Below are 20,566 nucleotides of genomic sequence, written 5' to 3'. Positions count from 1 at the left end.
TAATAAGCACAGAAAATGTGAAATAAGAAAATACCACTGCTACCAAAAATACTAAAATTAGAACTGAAATTTAATAAAAACTAAAAAAAACTATCACACTGAAGACTAAACTAAAACTGACTAAAAATGAACCCACTGAACTTAAACTATAATAAAAATATATAACAAATAATACAAATATATAATAAATATTTATAATATAAACGGAAAATTCTATAAAAATAAAAACGAATGAAAAATCCCTATAATAACCCTGTGTGTGAGACAAGTAGGGCAGACACAAATTGACCAATCGTAGGGTGTCCATACACACACACACACACACACACACACACACACAGACAAATCCTCTCGCGCACACAGACACACACAGCATCCCGCCCTTACACACCAATAAAAAGGATCACACGGGTGTTTCTGGGATGATAAACCTCAGTATGAGCTTTATAAGGTTTTCCTCCTCCCAGCTATCCATTGCACCTTCCCCTGCTAAACCCTGCATGGTGTAACACTATCCTGTTTGGCAGCCTGTTTGCCTTAGCGCTCCGTCTACTGCAGCGCACCGATAATCTGTGATACAATCTGGCCTGAGTGGGCTGCGGATTGGTACAGCAGTTCTATACACACACCCACACACACACACACACATACACACACACACGCATGCGCTCACATGCAAACAAACTCGCGCACGTGTGTGTACATCAGGGAATGGCGAGTCTGCGAGTTCTCGTTCCAACCGCAGACTATACTGGATGCCTAGCCCTGGTGTACACACACACACACACACACACACACATGCACAAACACACACACGCAAACACACACGCTCGATCCTGAATTGATAACAACAAGGAGTCTGGGGCGGCGCATGGCTCAGCAAAACGAAAGCAGTAGCGTTGGATTGGAATGTTTCTGAGGCGGATAAAGCCACAGGAATTCATGAGGAGGGTTAACGGTGATATAAGACACTCATCCAGCAGGAAATTGTGATTTCTTGAATAGAGACCAGAAAAACCTGCATGGTAAAGGGGTGGGGGGGGGGGGGGGGGGGGGCGTGGGGGAGTTCTTTACTTTTGATGGAAGGAGCAGGAGCAGGATTCAAGTGTGAGCATTCTACCGCCTCCTTTTGCTATAGCTTTTAATATTTCATTTCATTTTCCCCCGGTCCTTTATTCCAGCCATCTAATCAGAGACTGCAATTAACTAGCCGGTAGGACAGAAAGCCAGGAGTGCTCTGCCAGATCCAGTCCAGATGATTGGATTGTGAGAAATGACTGCATACTGAGGGTAAAAATCAGATGGAGAGAGGGAAGAGAAGCAAGTTTAGGGTTCAGCCCAAAACCTAAACTAAATATTTGGCCATTATTTGACTGGGCCGATATGCTTGGAAGTGAGCTAAGTGTGTTTGTTGCCGTCAGTGTTTGGGCGTTTCAACACTTTAAAAGAAAATTTGATAAACTTTTTTTTTTTTTTTTACATCTACAGGACATATTTACGCCAACTAATGAAAAATGAAATCCCTGAGAGAGAGAGAGACAGAGAGAGAGAGAGGGTTGCTAAACTGGCTGAGAGTAGCAGGCTTACCATAGGCAAGAGCCAGACAGTTGGCAAGATTCTGCTCCACTTTAGTCATCATTAGAGGCAGAGTTGGGGCTTTTACCCATAAGTGTCCAATTACAGGCTAACCCCTTTTTACATTTACATGTTACATTACATTTTTAGCTGACACTCATGTCCAGAGCGACTTACAATGAGTGCAACAGCGGAATACGCTTTAATTAGCGGATTTCCAACCAAAAATAAGGAGAGCAAAGACCTGTAATGTAAGAGACAAGACAACGTTGCGCTAGTTGAGTCATAGGTATAGAATAAATGTTTTCAAATGTGTGTGCATGTGTGTGTTATGTGACTGCAGCCCTCACCCCATGCTCAGCCTGTACCTCCTAGGTGATAATTTGATAAGTGAATAAGTCAGTGGAGCTGTGAGCCGGGGTCTTGTGATGCGCTGACCCCCGTTAGCCTGCTAATTGAATGATTATGTGCGCCTGCTGTCGGCTCCCGAACCGGCCCTATTGTTCTAGCAGATGTCCTAATGCACTATCATTACAGCCGGGGGGATTTACCGCGTGACTCAGTGCCTCACAGTCGTGGCCTGAGGTCGTTCCCATAAGAAACTCATCTACATAACATATGGAGATACCGTTTCGGCTCATATCTAGAGGGGAAATAAATACTAAGAATCAGTATAAACCATTGCTTTGCTGTCCTTCCTGAGCTTGGCAGGCAAAGAACAGGTGTCACTTTGAATCTAGAGGTATATCAGTGATTAAAACAACCGGAATAGCCAATGATATGATAATGCAGCACGGCACCACCGATGAATAATTGGAAGATAGCGCTTGTATTTGTCGTGACCCCGCTCACGACCGCAGTGCTCTGATCCTGCCTGTCTCTGTAATTCTGATGAGACATAAATGAATATATTAGCCGTCCGATTTGCTTCCCCGGGAAACAATTCAGCCGCGCTCGTCCTTACCCAGCGGAAACTCCGGCCAACACAGAGCCGAGTCGTGACTGGATTTTTAAAACGGGTAACAACACAAAGGGGCCCACGCACCGGACCACACAGGCACCGCGGGGACTACGGTTTGGGTTTAGGAGGAGCGCCTTTCCAAGCGTGGCGTAACGGCGAGTTGCTCCTCGCGGGGGAGCGCTCGATAGCGGGAGAGGCCGTATCGATCCGAGCGGCCATAGGGAATCGCCTGGGTCTCTTGTATGGTAATCGCAAGGACGGCCGCGGGTTTTAACCAGCCGGATTTCTCTGTATGGCCGGTAGCGGTGAGCCAGAGTTAAAGGCAAGCTAGGTTCAATTCAGGTTAATGGCAGCAGGGGGGGGGGACAGAGAACGTGTGTATTGGTGAAATGGGCCAGCCTGGGTTTATTGACAAAATGTGTTGAAATTGATCCAGGCACACAAAAGGAACAAAAACAAGTAGGCTCTGAAAACACCAAAAAAAATACCCTCGGCTGCCCGTCCCAGCCGACCTGGGGGCATGAATGAATGAACAGACACACACAGAATAAATTCAAGGTAAGGATTAGTTGCTGCACCAAAAAACCCATTGTGTGCTACAGAGAGCAGGTGAGGGATGGTTGGGTCCTTGGCCTACCTGTGACCTGCAGTTTATCCCCGCTGACCTCGCACTTGAGGTAAAGGCGCCCCCTCCTTTCGGTGAAGTCCATCCCGCAAAGGCTGGGCACGTTCATCACACACTGCTTGTGGACGTTCATATCGCAGGCTGGGAGGTGGAGGGAAGGGAAGAGACAGAGAGAGAGAGAGAGAGAGAAAGCAAAGAGGTGAGGGACAGGACTCGATGGCATCCAAGACTTTATGCATTTGATCAGTCAAACTGAATAGTTGTTTGCTTTGTTCTGATTGGCTGAGATGCTGAGGCCTGATAAACACACACCTATGCCCACATAACAGTTACTTTAAATATGAATGATATAAGGTAACAATATATAGTACTGTATAAACACACACCTGTGACCACATAACAGTCAATTATTAAAATAGTAAGTGAGCTAACAAAAATCACTACTCGTGCATTACTTGCTGAAGGACTACATTGCTTGGTGGAAGATAAATACTGTATACTGTATATTCAATTATGATCAATAAATAATTAGTTTTATTGAACATCTGCGTTCTTTCTACCGCCATTTTACAAAAACAATGTGCTGCGAACCCAGCAGAGCCTCTCATGGCTTAATGCTTCAATAACTGCTTTAACAAAAACATACAGTATGTGTGTCTCATTATTGGACTTTTCATATACATTTCATCCACCTCATACCTCCGTTTCATATGGCCTTATGTATATACACAGCACACCGTATATGGTATTATGTCAAAGGATTATTTTTCTGATAGCTGTGCGAGAGAGAGGTTGTGACCCAGATTCAAACCCATGATGTCATGCATACATGGTACATGCGTGTGTGTGTGTGAGCGATATGTGTGTTGCCGGCGGTTACATCATCGCGCCACCGTGTCAGCGGGGTGAAAAGATGAAACGGAAAGTAACGGCAGGCCCCCTGACAAACAAATACGTCCCTAATTTCTGTGTCTAATTGCGAGTCTTCTGAGACGGGCCTCGGTGGCCATGTGTCTCACCCATGCTTAAAAATACACTGTCATCTCACTGTGCACTGTGAGGTGCAATGGATCTGCCAAAATAATTTGCCATGCCGTCCACATCATAATCTCTATTTATGTACACCCCGGAGCCATCATTAAGTATAAATGGTGGTCTGTGGTAGGTGGAGGATGATGTATTTAGGAGCTAATTAAGGCATTCAGGTTTTAATCTACTAACACAAGGTGAAGGGGAAGAGCGGTGAGGAAAGGATCTTGATAAAGACTTGGTGAGGCTTTGATAATAGATATTTAAGGTGCACTGAGCATAGCTGCAGATTTACAATACATACTGTGTGAAGAACAAGCTGCACTGTGAGTCCAAGTGAGTGAGTGAGTAAAGTATATTGCATCGTATCGTGTATTGTATATAGTATATTGTATATCGTATATCGTGCACCATGTATCGTATATCACATATCATGTATCATATATCGTGTATCATGTATCGCATATCATGTATCGTATATCATATATCGTATAGTGTATCGTATTGTATATTGTATATCATATATCATGTATCGTATTGTATATCGTGTATAGTATCATAATTTAATATGGGGAAGTTCAAGAGGAGGGAAAATACACAGAGATGTGCTATTCGATGAAGAGAAACAACTGGGTTCATGGGATTGATTTTTTTTTCTTTCCTGGGCGTTGATGTTGATCAAGAGAACTAGATGTGCCTGGACCCACTTAAGCCACTGATATTCCCCAGCTCATGATGTATTTGAGCATCATTGACCCGCATCACAGAACTGCACTGGATTGGCTTTTCTCCTTTAGTTTTCGAGCATCCACTTTAGCCTGTGATACCACCTGACAGGTTTGATGTACTTTGTAAGCGTCCACTTATACCGCTGATGAGGCACAGCTGCCTGGACACACTGTGAAGTGCTGTTGCACAGGCAAAATCGCTGCGGATTTATGTCTAAAACTGAAGCCAAACACAGGGAGTGCCTAGTTCAGCTACATTTGCAGGTGATGTTTCTACATTTGAAGTTGCTCCATGTTATATGATGTGATCCTCAGGTTCAAATCTTGTGAAACTTGTGCACTTACTGTCACACTTCATGCCCTGGTGGATGAGGCCATACAGCAGAGAGCCACAGTGGTCGCAGAAGGTGGGGCTCCCATAAGTGTGGATCTTAAACTTATGCTTCGTTCTGGGGTCCTGAGGGAGGCAGAAGAGGAGAAGAGGCATTAGAATGAATGAAACCATGAACGCAAGAGGGAATCAGTCCATCAGTTTACTTACTGTCAATCCAAGCAATGAAAATGTATGCTTTTTTGTAAAGCAGGCACTGGACAGATCATGTTCTGCGTACAGTATGGAACACATGTCAAGTTAAAGGTGGAAAACAAATCATTTTGTGCTTTGATAAATCCGATGCGTTTTCATGGGGTAAAAATATGAAGGTATTGGTATGAGGCAATGATGATTCAAAATTTGCATCCTGACAGCTTGCCGAAATAGAATACATAAAATCCCAGGACACCACTGTCTGTAACAAATATAAAAATCCCCCAGGGGACAAAGTCTACCGCTGATTATCAAATGACTGCAATCACCACCGCTTTTTTCCTCAGATTTGGAGCAAGAGCCATAACAGCTGAAGTGGCGGGTCAATCAATGTGCCTTTGACACATTCAGAGGTTAACATCAGCCTCTTATTGTCATTGAATTTTCAGACCATCTACCTCAATCGCTGCATTCTCTTGCGGTGAGCGAGAATTGAGTCCTTTGCACTCCGAGGGCTAAAAATAAACCCAAAGGCACTCAGGCAAAATATCAAACAGATGGGAATTTCAATGAATTACGTTTGCCATTAAGCTATTCATGTTTAAAGCCACAGTCATTTAAGTACAGACAGAACATCAAGACATTATTGCACTGTACTCGAAGACAGCAGCAAACACTTGAGGCTTTATCCAGATAAGGAGTGTTGAGGAAAGAATGACACCATTGAATATTCTCAGTTCTCAGTTATTACCATAATAACTGAAAAAAAGATACCACTTCCACATTTTCATTTAATTCAAAAGTTTCAGAAATTGCATTTTGAATACAGGAAAGCGCATACAATGTTATGCTAATCAAGTCATCCACAAATACTAGACTCCAGGCCCATGTAATGCAGTTAGTGACATTATTGGGGTAAGAAGTCCATTTGGTCCAGTCAATAAATGTGTTTGTGTGTGTGTGTGAGTCATCAAAGCCACCAGAGCCTTACATGTATCATTAGCCTCCTCTTTGCCCCAGTTGATCCCTTCAGGCGCAGGCCATAAATATTAAATTAGACACTGTATGAAAAACATTATGGTTTAATGGAGAAACATAAAACAGCTCATCAGTGCATTTCAGAATAGGTAGTTAAGGAGCTATTGGTTTGTGTGTGTGTGGGGGGGGTGGGGCTGTGTGTCAGTAATTGTGATTGTATCAGGGATTGTGTTGTAAGACAGTACTAATAGAACAACCCATCTATTGTGCTTGGTTTGCATTATCACCCCTGACCACAGACCATGGATTTGCATGGAGTAGCTTCTTCCCCCTTTTCAAGTCCGGTGCAGTGCACATCTTTCTGTCAGAGGCTTCTCCCAGTGGGCCAGTGTCCTTGTTCATACTGCAGTTTGGATAGTCAAATAAGGAAATACTCAGTATCATGACCAACTTTTGCATGCAGAGAAGAAGAGTTTAGACTCAGCAAAGTCTAAGAGCGTAAAATGTATAGAGGAACAGTTAGAGATAAATTAACCCCTGGTGACTGCATAGTGGTGACAGGTTAGGGGAAGGAATGGTAGATTAAACAAGGCCTAGAGTATGATTCAGAGCGCTTGGTTCTGGGACTTTGAATGAAGATAATACATTGGGTAACGCTTTATTTGGATAGTCCAATATTGATACTCAACTAAGTATAAGGTGACAAAAAGTAGATGTTCAACAAAGTGTCACTTCCCTGTTTGGTGCATCTCCACAGACTATGTAACCCTAATCCTGACCTTAGCCTAACCCTAACCCTAACCCTAACCCTATATATCTATAGACTGCTTTTCACACAGTTATGAGTATCACTAGTCACTTGATAGGAAGGTGAAAAACGCTACTTTATGTCCTGTAACTATATGTTCAATCGCTCTATGGACCATAATCTTGGTGGCAAATCTACTAAAAAAAAAACAGATCCATTCCACAGTTCTCATTCACGAGTCAATCCTCAACCAAACTAGGGATGCAACATTCATGAGCCGAGTCCATTCCATTCGGGATTGTCGCCTCAGAGGTTTGCAGCACACTTAGGATTCAATAAAGCAAGGGTAGCAAAACCGTCCATGTATCAAGCAGACCGTGTTCAAACTGAAACTACATTGAGACAGCTCCCCAATAAATGGCAGTTGGTGCAAACTCTACCTTAAGCAAATATCAAGTGGGTGCTGGAAGCTGAGATGTAATCTGTTGAACAAGCAAAGACACTTTATCACTCTCCATCTCCGTTTGATTCTTGTGTGTGCGGAGCAGGAAGGAATGAAATTAAGAGTTAATAGAGTTCAACTTTATGATATAAAGTCAGGCAGATGGTATATGTTAGATATGGGCCAATTACAAAAGGGCTATTTGGTTGTATTGTACTATAAAACACTCCTTCTCCTCCTCAGTGCTTTAATGGTTGGGTATCATTGAAGCCGATTGCAGCTGCTTTTTCTTGGCATGTTCCAGACCAATTACAATGCTGCAGCACTTCCATTGTACAGGGACGGGTCTTCCAAGGTCTCACGTCACATCCATCCCTCCATTCATTCATTCATCCCCCCATGCACTTAACGCGTGGCTTATGAAGCACTCTCCGTCCGACTGAAAACTGGACGACTGCCACTTTCCCCAAGCAGCCGTTCAAAGTGCTTTCTCTGCTCTTTCTCAATTTGCGCCGTACTGTAAACCTCTTTCAGAGTTAGAATCCCTTTAAGTGGATTTGCATTGAGAACATTATCCAGGCTAGAACCTTTTGTTGTTGTTTTTTTTGTTGTTTTTTTTGCTTTTGCAGTGCATCCGTTTGAAGGAACACCTGTCTATTTATTCCCTGGAAACCGGAGAGCCGCATTTCCCCTGAACGAGGGCATTCCTCAACTTACTCGGACTGACTGCTAAGAATATCCCTCCTAATATGCTTCTTTTTTTTTTTGCATCAGCAGCAGCCTGAAAAATACAGTGTCAAAGTACTGCGGGATGAATGAAAGGAGCCTGACCTGAGAGAAATATATCAGGAGGAAGAGGAGCAGCATGAATCTCAGTGAGAGCTGATGCGGCACAGTGAGGCGCCACATTGATCAATTCTGCTGTTTGCCGTTTTGTCAGTTTGACATGGCCCTCTGGCCCTCTGCAGCAGAGACACTTTGAGGCTCCTCAGATCTTGCTTTTAATCTGTCTGTTTGTCTGCCCGCCTCTCTGTCTGTCCGCTGATGCTTTACGCCTTTTACACGACTCAAATAAACTGTTCTTTCCATCCCTCGCCCATCTCAAACCTGTGGAAGTGGCAAACGACAGCCCGAGCTGTTTATATTTCAGCTGCTGTCATCACATTTTAAATGCTAAATTTGAATACACTAAATAAAATTCAAATTTACGAGTCGAATATTAAAAGGGGCATTGAGTAATTTACGACTTTTACCAACCTCCATTGGCGACCAAGGAATTGCAACAATATTGACATGTCTCTGACACAGCTTGCCTGTAACTGACAGATTTATGAGAGTCATGTTTTCACAGTATAAGCTATTTAACTGGAGCAGAGATCCAACAGAAATGCCTGGCGAAGAGGTAATATATCACCATGCGAAATTTCCTTTCCTTTTTTTGCTTGAGAAATGCGAGGGGAAAGGGGGGGGGGGGGGGGGGGGGGTTGTTTCCAAAACAAGCCAGAAAGTGAGTTTTTAAAAGCCAGAAACCTCAGCACCCGGTGAAGTAATCATTGAGTTACTGGTATTGATCAACGACCTTATCATTCTGGTCGTTCTGTGCTACGGGGCAGTAAAAATCATACATAATGCACCTTTAAAGCTTTCAACAAGGCCTTAAGACAGTTAAGAATACAAACAGCGGCAGCACAGTGGCTGTCACCGGGCCTGATTACCTATTACTGCATCGACTGGGTGGAAATGTACTGCTTTTACTTTTCTGGATAGGTCTGCGATTCCTAAGCCTCTAACAGCGAGTGTGTGAACGTGTCCAAGGCTGCCAAACCAAAGACCTCTGATGTGTGCAGTTAGAGGCTGATACTGTTCCAGCTCGTCTGAGATGTCCATCATCTTGAGTGACTGCGAACCCAAGTCCAACATCGCATGTTAATGATGGTGCAGACACACGCGTTCGTGACATCTCTCCGACAACAGTCTCGACAACGCGATCGTGTCCAATATGATCACGTGGATCAGCGATATGATCCTAAATCGGGAGTTTGCAATTTTGACAAATTGTTCAGGCAGAGCTGTGGGCCCTCAGACACACACACACACACACACACACACACACACACACGCAGAGCACACATTCTCCTATCAGCTGTCCACACCACACTGTGTACAGACAAGCAGACGGTGTTAGTTAAGGACAAGACAAGAAAAAAGCAGAGGCGCACAGACAGAGAGAGAGAGAGAGAGACAGTGGAAGAGAGAGAGACAGAGAGAGGAAGAGGAAGAGAGGTTGTGCCAGCTGCAGTTTCTCATGTCCACCCACACACAGCTGATCCTGAAGGATTATCCTCTTGTCCCCCCCCCCCCCCTTCGCTTTGTTCCCTCCATCTAAGGCATGAATGAGTGATGGCGACTAAGAGCCATATCCAGCCGCAGATGGATCATGCACTTTTGTCAACTGTCACATCAGCTTTTGATGGGTGAAAGGGGCTTTAGTGTTCCCAGAAAATGGAAACTGCTTACGACAAAGAGGCAGGGCGATAATACGCGAACCGATGGTGATGGTGATGAAATTTTGTTAGAGCCGCCGACAATTTCCAGGTCGTTGAGCCCGAACGGCGGCGGCAAAGTCAAGGTGCTGTGATATCAGAGGTGAGCGAACGCAGCAGGCAGGACAGGCCGCCCGAGTAAAATGATGCTAAAGACGATGTAAACATTAAAATAGAGTAAAACAATGAGGGGGTCCATTAGAGAGTGAATGCAATATTGACAATGCCTTAATGTGATTAATCTGTGCTGCTGATGTGGTTCACTTGCTGAAATAATAGTGGCAACTAAGGCTGCCTTTTTTTTTTTTTAAAACTGCCACCGCCTTTTTTACATAAAAAGACACGTGTCCCGAAAAAGCTTTCTTGTCTTTTTTGGCAGAGTGGAGCATAAGTTAAAAAATGTTCAACCGCTATTTTCTCAGGCAACCAATCACGATGAAGAACTGTTTTTCTGTGTTTGTGAAAAATATCAGTTGAATCATTTGCCTCTTCAGCAGGTTATTTTAGCCATGTTAGACGGCATAGTTTGAGGACACATTCATGTTGGTGTAGTCAAGCTATTTTGCATCTAATGCCCAAATTGTAACGGTACAGCAAAACACAATGGCTAAAATGATACTAGAATTCCTAGGATTCAAACAGTGTTAACCAAAACAAATTCAGCTGGCTTACTGGAAGATGTTTTAAATAGCTGTAGAACATGTTGTTTCTACAACACTGCTAGTGCTTTTACGTTGGTCCAAAGAGATAGCCACATGAGTAAGTTGTTTTATGTAAATTTTGTTACCAGAATATTTGCCATCATAGGGATGGGACCAAGACAGGAGGGCCACCAGAATGCTCTTTGCCTTATGCTGGCAAGAGCTACAGCTTTCTGCCAGTGTGAGGCTCTACATAGTCTAGATCCTACTGGTTAATCACTGAAGAAATATGAATGTCATAATGAACAACCAGCCATTCTGGCACCCTCTTCCCTGACTGATTTGCGAGGAGCCACTTAAAGACTCACTAGTGAGAGTTGTAATGAGCAGGACATTGGCCGTGAACCCGTGTAAACGCGTGTGCCTGACCACGCACCGCTAAGCTCACAGGTTGTCCATTAACGCATCCTTCCTGGGAGCTGTGGGACGGGAGCGTTTACCCCCGTGGCCTCTATCCCCCATTACATCCTAATTGGACCTTAACGGTGCATTCGGGGCAGACTGGCTGGTGCTCCATTAGCGGAACGGCAGGGGAAGGAGGAGTGTAGCCATCGCAGATGACCCAATCAATCGGAGGGCCGAACACAAGTAGGCCATCACGGTGAAACAAACCCAGCGGGGGTGTTACAGGCCGGCTGAAGGATGCGGCGGGGAGGTTGCCCTTTGATTGATGGTAATATGAGAGCTAATGGGATTGCCCACATGATGTGACACGGAGCAATCACGCAGTATCACTGCGGCGGTAAATAAAGTAGCCAAACAATGCTTGGTGAGAGAGAATCACGCCCGTGCTGCTCTGTGCTTTCATAGCTGTGGCTCTGTGCACCGCGCATTAAAGAGAGGTATACAGTAACAGCCGTGCTGTTTATTGCCAGTCTATTACACCCAAGCCAACAAATAATTAAGGACTGTGTGTGCATCAGTATGTGGAGGCTCTCAGCTATCCAACTGTTAAGAGAATGGTGACAACTGGATTGGTGGTATGTAACTAAGGAAATAAATATGGGAAAATCCTCTCACCAACATCCATTCGGAATAAACACTATATATCTGAGTGATGTAGATAAAAGAAAAAAAGCAACAGCAATCATCAGTGGATTTTAGTGAGCATGAGGTTGACTACAATGCTGTAATTCTGAAATAGGGGATTGCCATTATACAATCCCATGGGGCGTTGATCTCATTAGAGATCATTGGAAAGTAAACAATCGCTCTCATTTCAATATGGCATATAAACAAACACGTCAAATGATGGTGAAGATTAAGAAGATGAAGATTGAACAGTGATGGTAACAGTGATGAGGATGACTACGACTGTGATGATGATAAAGAGTAAACAAATCAAGGCATATTTTCCTTCAGTTTGTAGTAGCTAGAGATTCCTCCGGGGTTTTGAAATCACTCAGGACTATTTCTGAGCGTTGAATACATGGTTTATTGCCATTTACCTTACATTCTAAGGTCTTCAATAGATCTGACTGGTGCCAGGCAAATGCTAGGCACCATAACAAAGCCCGATTCTACGTTTACTCCGGTGTTTTCCTTTATTGTGGCCTTTCCCCTGTAGTAATCCCAGGCAGATCTGCATGTGAATCCGCAGATCAAAGACAGGCTCAGGGCAGTCGGCTGATCAAAAGGCTGGCGGCAACCGAGGGGGATTGATGAAAACAGAAGCGTGGGGGGTCAGGACAGCGGTGGTGGCTAATTAGCCGGGCAGCTCCGACCCGGCTTAATTAGCAAACGGGCCGTGGAGCGGGCCCCTGTTAACGAAGGGCCTGGCGGGGTGAGGCTGAGCAGGGGCTTCCCAGCAGAGGGAGGGGGGGGGGGTGATGTGTCGCCCTTCATCCCACCTACACATTGTTCAATCACAATGAAAAACGACTTCTTTACCTTGTTAATTCTCTCCGTTGCCTTTTCCCAAGACACCATGGATGCGTGTGGTTGGAGTTTGTGGAATTTGAACTTTTGAACACAAATTATGGAAGCAAGTCACCATCGAAATGCCGTTTCCTTGTAACTTTTACCTTCCCAATGTGTAAATTTTCCTTGTGTGCGTAAAATAGATTCCCTGCGTTCTCTCTGCGGCTGATTAAGACACAGAAAACTCTTCATCTGTCCTTACTGTTCACCCAAAGCAAACAAATATGGCACCATCACAGCCCAATTACTCCTTATGTCATGACATACTGTATGTACCATAACAAAAGCCATTTTTAAACCACAACAGTTATTAAACTGAGGGAGATACTGTAGGGTGATGTATGTGTTTGTGTGTGTGTGTGTGTGTACTTCCCTGTGTGAATGCAAGCACTTTCATTAAATGCCATTGTAGCCTTGAACAGATGGCTCAGTGCTGAGGAACAGCGAGGATGAATTAGGTTCAACTGACTTTTTACTTAAAAAGAAATAGCCTCGCAAGCCAGAGAAACATATTAGCTGAGTGCAAGACACATCTGTGTGAGAGGAAGGTGGGGGTGAAGTGGGCTCCAGGAGACATTTGCAGGCTGAACTGCATAGGTTCTTATCTTTTGAGTGGAAGTTATGCAGTTGGCTGTGTGACTACAGCTAAAGCATCTGCTGCAGGAGGACCAGAAGAAAGAAGAAGAAGAAAATGACCTTAGCAGATAAATGAATTCAAAAAGAATCAGTTTGGGTTATTGTTTTTATCTCAAATTAAGAATTTCAGATAAAATTTGGGGAGGGAAACTCGAAATATCATACGGGTTGTGAGGCTACTTAAAAACTGGTGTAGCATTACGCATTCAGCGCAGGATAGCATCAAACGGCGTAAATGAAAAAGCTTTCTGAATTTACATAATAGATGCCGGTAGCCATAGAGACTTGAAAAATAAACACTGTTCAACAAGCTCCCCATGTTCCCTCAATGAAATCTCATGCGTGTCTGCCTGGCATCGCCGATTTCAGCCGGTGATTGATGGGCCGAGAAGATGCAGAATCCCTCGCTGTGTCCTTGACGGCTTAATACTAATACGATGATCCATACCGGGGCAAACAAATTAATGAAGGTATTACAACAGAAGTGGACCAGGACCTGTGGGACATGGACCTGGACCCTGAAGGGTAATCTCGTCCATTAAAGGAGATGCGTGGTCCAACCTGGACTCAGGCAGGATTACTCTTTTTGTCTCCGTGTATGCAGCACTGGTGATATTGAGACTTTCGATTGACGCATATGCGCGCACACACACACATCTCTTCAAACAATGGCTTGATAGTGCTGGTAGTAGCGCGCCCTCTGAGAACAAAGGCCGACACATCTGTTCGGTGGACAGACAGTGGGGTAAGCAAAAGAGCGTGAGACACCAAACAAAGCAGGCAGCTTTGGCCTGTCCGTCTCCTCTTTTTAATAATATCAGTCATTTCTGCAATTACAATCTCTCCGTCTCTGACGCTCGTCATCGGACTCGCAGAGTTGCTACAATAAACTTGCAATCACAGTCAATCAACAGGGCGGGGTGACTGTCTGCTCTCTCAGCCAGCTGCATTGAGAAAAAGTGATGCTTGTTGAACTGAGTCTCATCAAAAAGTGAGCAAGCATCATTTAATACTAGATCTGCCAAGGCTCTTTTACACCCTGAAGCGAGTCAGTTTTATTGCCCTTTTATTGCATTGATTCTACACAAAAATCACCCCAGCACTGTATTGTTTCAAAAGGGCATATCTGCAAGAATCAGAATATATCATGTATAACACAAAAAACGATTTGCCAACTCAATAAATCACTGTATTGTAACATAGAGACCAGAATAGGCAAAGTCCTCATAGACACAAGCCAAAAACAATAACAACAATCTACAATAAATGTGGGTTATTGGTAATATTTTGTAAGAAAATGCTATATTTAAAGACATGTTTTAAAGATTTATAGAGTTAATGATTAATTTCAAAATGCATCTGGACAATTACAGAAATAGCAGGGCTAAGTTTGACTTTTTTAAGATATAAATAACTGTTTTTGTCTTGAGCTTGGGAAGCATAAGGAGTCATGAAGTGAGGGCTCAGGCTTATATGTGCAGTGATATACATATGAAATATAAAAAAAGTAAAAAAGTAAAAAATGACCTGTTGGTGGTTCTAGTGTTGAGTAAACCCAACAAGATAACTTAATATTATATTGTGTTTTGTCTGGTCTTCACACAAAAGACTAGACTGCAATATAAGCTATTGTATTGAATTATTTTAACATGATCAAGCTTCTTCACACAGCAATTCCACTTTACAGTCCAGTCTCTCCTACACTGCACCCTTTGTCCCTCTGGGAGCAGAGCAACACACATCTAATATACACTACAAATAAATGAGATTCAAGGGTCAAGGGTGCGGAGTTCACACTGAGGTTATATTGCATTCATGTGGGACTGTAGTGGCGCCCGTTTATTGGTGCCGCTCGCCTTGGATTTGTGCCGCGGGGTTCGGTTCCCTGCACCTAGAGGTAAAGATACCCCCCCCTCTCCTTGGATGTTTCATGTTGTTTTCATGGAGGGATGAAAGAGGAACGCCCGTTTGAACTGTGAGATCAGTCACTGATGTCGACCGTCTGACTGAATAAAGGTAAAGGGCTGCTGCTTCGCCAACACGTTTTGATTTGTGAAGAGAGACGAATCTACGGAAAATAATTTTTGAGGTCTTTTAATAGGATTTAAATAGGATTGGTGTGTCACTTGATGTGTCTCTTCTCCCTCTTCACAGAGCTCTCGAGTGATTGGTCCACGCACTTCCAGCAGCTTCATCCAGCAATGTGCCAGTTTTGGCTGGTTAGCTGCAGTAGACATGTTTTTCTTTTGCTTTATTTTTAATTATATTGGCTGGCTCTGTGCTGCCCCCCTCCTGTCCTGCAGACTGCCCAGAGGAGCCGTAACAGTCACCCTGCGCGTTTTCAATGCTTTTTCATAAACACAGTCAGGTACTCTGTGAAGCATTCAATAAAGAGACAAGAGCAGATGTAGAGGTTTCATTTAAAACTGGTTCACTCACTTCTACAATGGATCTTTTTTTTGTTTTTCATTTTATTTAGACGCTACCGCTTTGTGTAGAGCCAATGCAACAGGCAGCCAATCAGGAGCCTGGTTGATGCAGAGCCATTGTTTTGCTTTCAATTGATTGGCTCACAGTCAGAGAGCATTTCAAATGTTACGGTCTCAAAAAGGTGTGGTGAATCAACCTTATTGATTTATCCGCCGAAGACAAATTTTACCCGCGTTTGGAGCTTGGCAGGTGTTAATGTCTGATCCTGCCCTTTTCTCTTCCTCACTCCATTTGTCAATCCATCCATCCATCCATCAACATCTATCCATGAGACCCTTGGCAGCTCACCAGGACATTCTGACCTGCTACCGTTACATTAAACCATTCCAAGGCAGAGCATATAAGCCTATCAAGGTCATCCTAGCGAGAAATAGAATCACTTTGTAAAGCAGTGAAACTCCAGACACTTAACATATGGCAGGATACAAGGAAAAACAAACAGTCAAGAGTTGCTGTCTATAGTGTGTACATACACACATACAGACTATCTAACAGAGACACAGAGATGATTTTGGTGCCAAACCTCTCATCACATATTGGATAAAGGTGACTTAAGGGCTGAAACAGACTTGGCTGCCAAAGTACAGAAGGCACAATAGTTGAATGCTTGGTGATTTCAGGTGTGAAGATAGGAATTTGCATATTAAAAATGGTTCTGCTCTGTATGTTACAGAATCCCATCCATGCAATACATAGAAATATAACCATAATCAATGCACACATAATGGACTTTACATTCAGAACCAAACACAAAACCTTTCAAAACCCTATTGGATAACTGAAATGCATGATGGTCAATCTGAAAACAAGACTTTTTCTTAGTTCTAGAGAAACTGAAATTTTGGAGATACAAGGTCGTCTCCCGACAGTGACACCATGCACATGTGTCAGTGTGTGTCTTTGGCTATGGCTAAATGGCTGCAGACTGTTTACAGAGTGGGAGTGTGTGTCGGTGATAGGTGTGTATGTGTGTGTGTGTGGTGCCACAGGCGGTCCCCACTGTCAGACAGTGCAGGGAGGTGAGATTGGCAGGAGGACAGGGTAATGAGGGACAGGAAGGGAAGAGATGGTGACAGAGATAGAGAAGCTGAAGGCTGAAGACACACTCCCTCTGCCAACCTCAACTCAGGTTATTCTCTCTCTCTCTCTCTCTTTTTTCTTTCAGTCACAGCAGACGGCTTCAAGGCAAAGGTTGCGGTCCATTCTAAAAGGCTAACAGCGTGCAGATCCCACAGAATGCATCTGCCAGAGCCAAAAGACCACCTCTCTGTTTCTGGACGGGGAAGTGCCAGCCCCTGTAGGCCCCTTCAAGTCAATCACCACAAAACAAAGCAACAAAATGAGAGAGCGGAAAGGGGGAATGAGAGAGGCCACATTAAAGGGGTATTAAGTAATGTACGATCTCGATCAAACCTCTAGTACCGAGCAGTGGGAATTGCGGCAACATTTATAAGCCTCTGGGGGTAGAAAGTGAGTTTTGAAAGCCAGAAATCTCAGCACCTGCTGAAGTAATCATTGAGTCATTGGTACTGATCAAGCCCCTGCAGATATATAATGGGCTTTTGGGGCAGTAAAAACCACTTAGCCCTTTATAGATAAAATGGCAAATTTCTTTCACCACGTACATTTGGGTATAGTCATATTAGTTTTGAAGAGCTTGAGTTGTAGATGAAAGATCCATGGCTCAAACACAGGTCTCTTTTACTCCCATGTTTATATTATAGTACTTACTTCCATTTTTACCGTTTCCAGCCACAGTTTAGGCGTAGCACAATGGCCTTTACTTGCATCTTGAGGCAAGAAGCAAGTACACCCACGCAAAAGAACCCACGCAACCCACACAAAACCTTGGAGGAAATCTTGACCACATAACATGCGGCCAGAAGCAACCGATCAAAAACGGGTTCTGATACGAGTATGATTGAGTATATACGTACAAAACAGATATATGTAGAAAATAGAGTAACATGATCCACCTGCATCCCACAGAGTCAAAAGTCACATCCACCTGTTGTGGCACTTGCAGACAAAGAGTGAGAAAGACAGCGAGAGAGAGAGAGAGAGAGAGAGTTTCGTCTCCATCACATCCTTCGTTCACTTATCCCTTCCCTGCAGGACAACCTAACAGGTCGGTACAGTGGGGTCTGAAGGTGAGCATCCTCCTTAATATGCGACGCCAGCCGAGGGTATCGACCGATCAAATTTCCCCTCTGCGCCCTCTCTCTACTTCTTCCACCCATCATCCCTCACTGGGAGGTGACATTTGACGTGGAGGCGACAGGTGGCTCCTCCCCGCACTGGTGTTTGACTCACTTCCTCTCTGCTGGGAACCCGCGGTGAAAGTTACTACCACTAGCGCATCACTGTACATTACATTTTCCTGTCACGTATGCAAGCAATGGAAGGCATTACTGTTCTAACTTCAGTAATCACATTAGTAATCACATTAGAACAACAGAGAGAGCATACAGGATGCGTGCAAGACAGACGAGAGACAACGAGATGAGAAACAGACGAGAAATGGACATTAACTTTTGAATGTAAATTGTGTCCAAGACAGAAACACTTATCTAATGCCCTAAACACGAAATCCAATTTCTCCAAGCAGCTCATAAGGCAGCATGCCCTCACAAAACTTTAGGGTGTAACCCAATAGTAAAGTAACAAGTAGTGTAATTACTTATCCCAGGGAGTAATGAGTAAAGTAATTCATTATTGTTAAGAAAAGTAGTTTTTCTGTGCGGCTGGTTCAGGTTGGGACCTTCAGTTTGGCATGTGTGGTGTAGGTGAGGTTCAAACCAACTCAGATTTCTACTCCAAGTGTTTCCGTGTGAGGAAATGCATGACAGCTGCAGCATGTGTGTCTGTTTGACAAGATTTTAAATAAACTGGAGCTGTACGCTGTCACCAAAGGTATTGGTTTGCTCTGAACAAACTCAACTTTATAGATTGACTGGTATTCTGTAATGAGTCACAATAGAGATCAGGTTATCTTACCTGTAGGTGTCACTGAATGCCACATACCCGATACCCACGGAAACACCATGCCCATTTAAACACACAGGGTTATTATGCTTGGTAAATTCAGGAGAAATGGATGAGGAAGATGGAGGGATGAATGATAGGAAGATTGGGGAGGAATTGAAATGGGCAGTTGGAGCAGATGGGAGGGGAGAAAGAAGAAGTGACAGGAAGAAGGAAAGAAAAAGAAAAGGGAGGAAGCTCTCAGCTAAATATATATAGAGAGAGAGAGGCAGGGTGAGAGAAATCCTGATATTGGATTTATCCGATTCCATCTGCATTCATAGTAGCTTTCAGATACTGGATGTTGAGGTTTTCGCATGAAATACACATGAGGGAGGAAGGTTTAAAGCAAGTGAAAGGACAGAAAAGTGCCTGAAAATGTGAATATTTTGGTCATTTTGGAAGATGACTGTAAAAGCATTCTAATGGAAAGACGAGAGGGAGAGATAGAAAGATATAAAAGAGAGAGAGATATAAAAGGGAGAAAGATATAAAAGTAGTGAGAGATGTGAAATATGTCGGTTCACGTCCAACTGAACAATTTTCAAGAATCTTTAATGATTTTCATAAAAGAAAAATATGCACATAAATCGTATTTGAGTTAGCTGTTTTGGCTAGTTTTGGGCTCTTTATGTGTAAATTTTACACATTTTACAGCGCCTCTACTTGAGTTGAATATTTCCCTGCTCTTTCCACTGTTGCTGTTAGCCATTGTCAAAGCCTCACTGTCAAAGCCTCTCCACATGGCAGTAATGGCACCCTGACAATGTGTTGAAGCAAGCAGGCCAGTCTGTGTCACTCTGCTCCCCAACTCTGTCACTGCGGTTACAATGGAGACCTTCAACTTCAAATTACAGTTTACATCATAAACCATTCACCCCCATTAGAAAAAAACTGTGCCATTCACACACATCAGTCACACACACAAACAGAAACGTACACAGATGTGCTCGAGATGCTCAAGCCAGTGTGGAATTTAACACGGAGCTGGCCTGACCTTTCTCATATCGACGGCACTAAGGCTTAGCAGCTACAGCCAAAGGTGGATCGCTATGTCCCTAGGCACACACGCACAAACACACACTTTGCCGCCAGCTAGCTTCTGGTTAATATCCTTGTCCTAGCCTTGAGCTATGAGTATAAGCAGTAGTAGGCACTGAGGGGAACAAAATGGCGCTATCATTTATCCAGATATGAGGCGTTAGGCTAGGCGAGGTGACTATTTTTAGTGTATAAATCACCACCCTGATTCCTCTTGGCCTTTCGCTAAGCTGCTGAGTGCTGGGAGGGAGGGCAGGTTGCCACTGCAGCTCACTGGGGGTTTTCCTTGCCGTGTGCTATCTGTTAATACATCTCTCTGCTAGCATAGGTAGAGATAACAGCTGACATTATTATCAAGGCTTCAGATGTCTCCAGTTCCATATTTTCTATAGTTCTCTGAGTCCAAAAAAACTGTGTATAAAGGAATGAATCCTATCGCGGTACTTTTATCCTTGGAATAGTACTGTGTGACCTTTGAATCCATTGATCATGCTATTCTAAAAGCCTGAAACTTGGGCTGGTATCACTGGCACAGCTCTACAGTGGTTCAGGAGCTAGTGTATTTAATAAGCTTCTTTGTGAATCGTGGTCACCACTAA

General features: G+C 43.7%; 1 protein-coding gene across 1 annotated transcript in view; it reads right to left on the bottom strand.

The window, feature by feature from the left end:
• Positions 1 to 20,566, bottom strand: part of LOC139652015 (protein kinase C alpha type-like) — a gene marked incomplete at its 3' end in the record, with an annotated part of 123,966 nt that overhangs the window by 26,218 nt on the left and 77,182 nt on the right. Inside the window, exons 4-5 of the mRNA XM_071528938.1 lie at positions 5,264 to 5,375; positions 3,174 to 3,302 (exon numbers count right to left, since the gene is read on the bottom strand). Coding sequence (XP_071385039.1) covers positions 3,174 to 3,302; positions 5,264 to 5,375 — 241 coding nt within the window. The remainder of the gene's footprint in view (positions 1 to 3,173; positions 3,303 to 5,263; positions 5,376 to 20,566) is intronic.

Source organism: Centroberyx affinis, unplaced genomic scaffold (assembly GCF_046629955.1).
Source record: "Centroberyx affinis isolate AG114_WGS23_722 - 3 ecotype Tasmania unplaced genomic scaffold, CSIRO-AGI_Caff_v1 ptg001740l_1, whole genome shotgun sequence".
NCBI lineage: Eukaryota > Metazoa > Chordata > Actinopteri > Beryciformes > Berycidae > Centroberyx > Centroberyx affinis.
The sequence above is the reverse complement of the archived record's forward strand: the minus strand, read 5'-3'. Positions and strand labels throughout refer to the sequence as shown.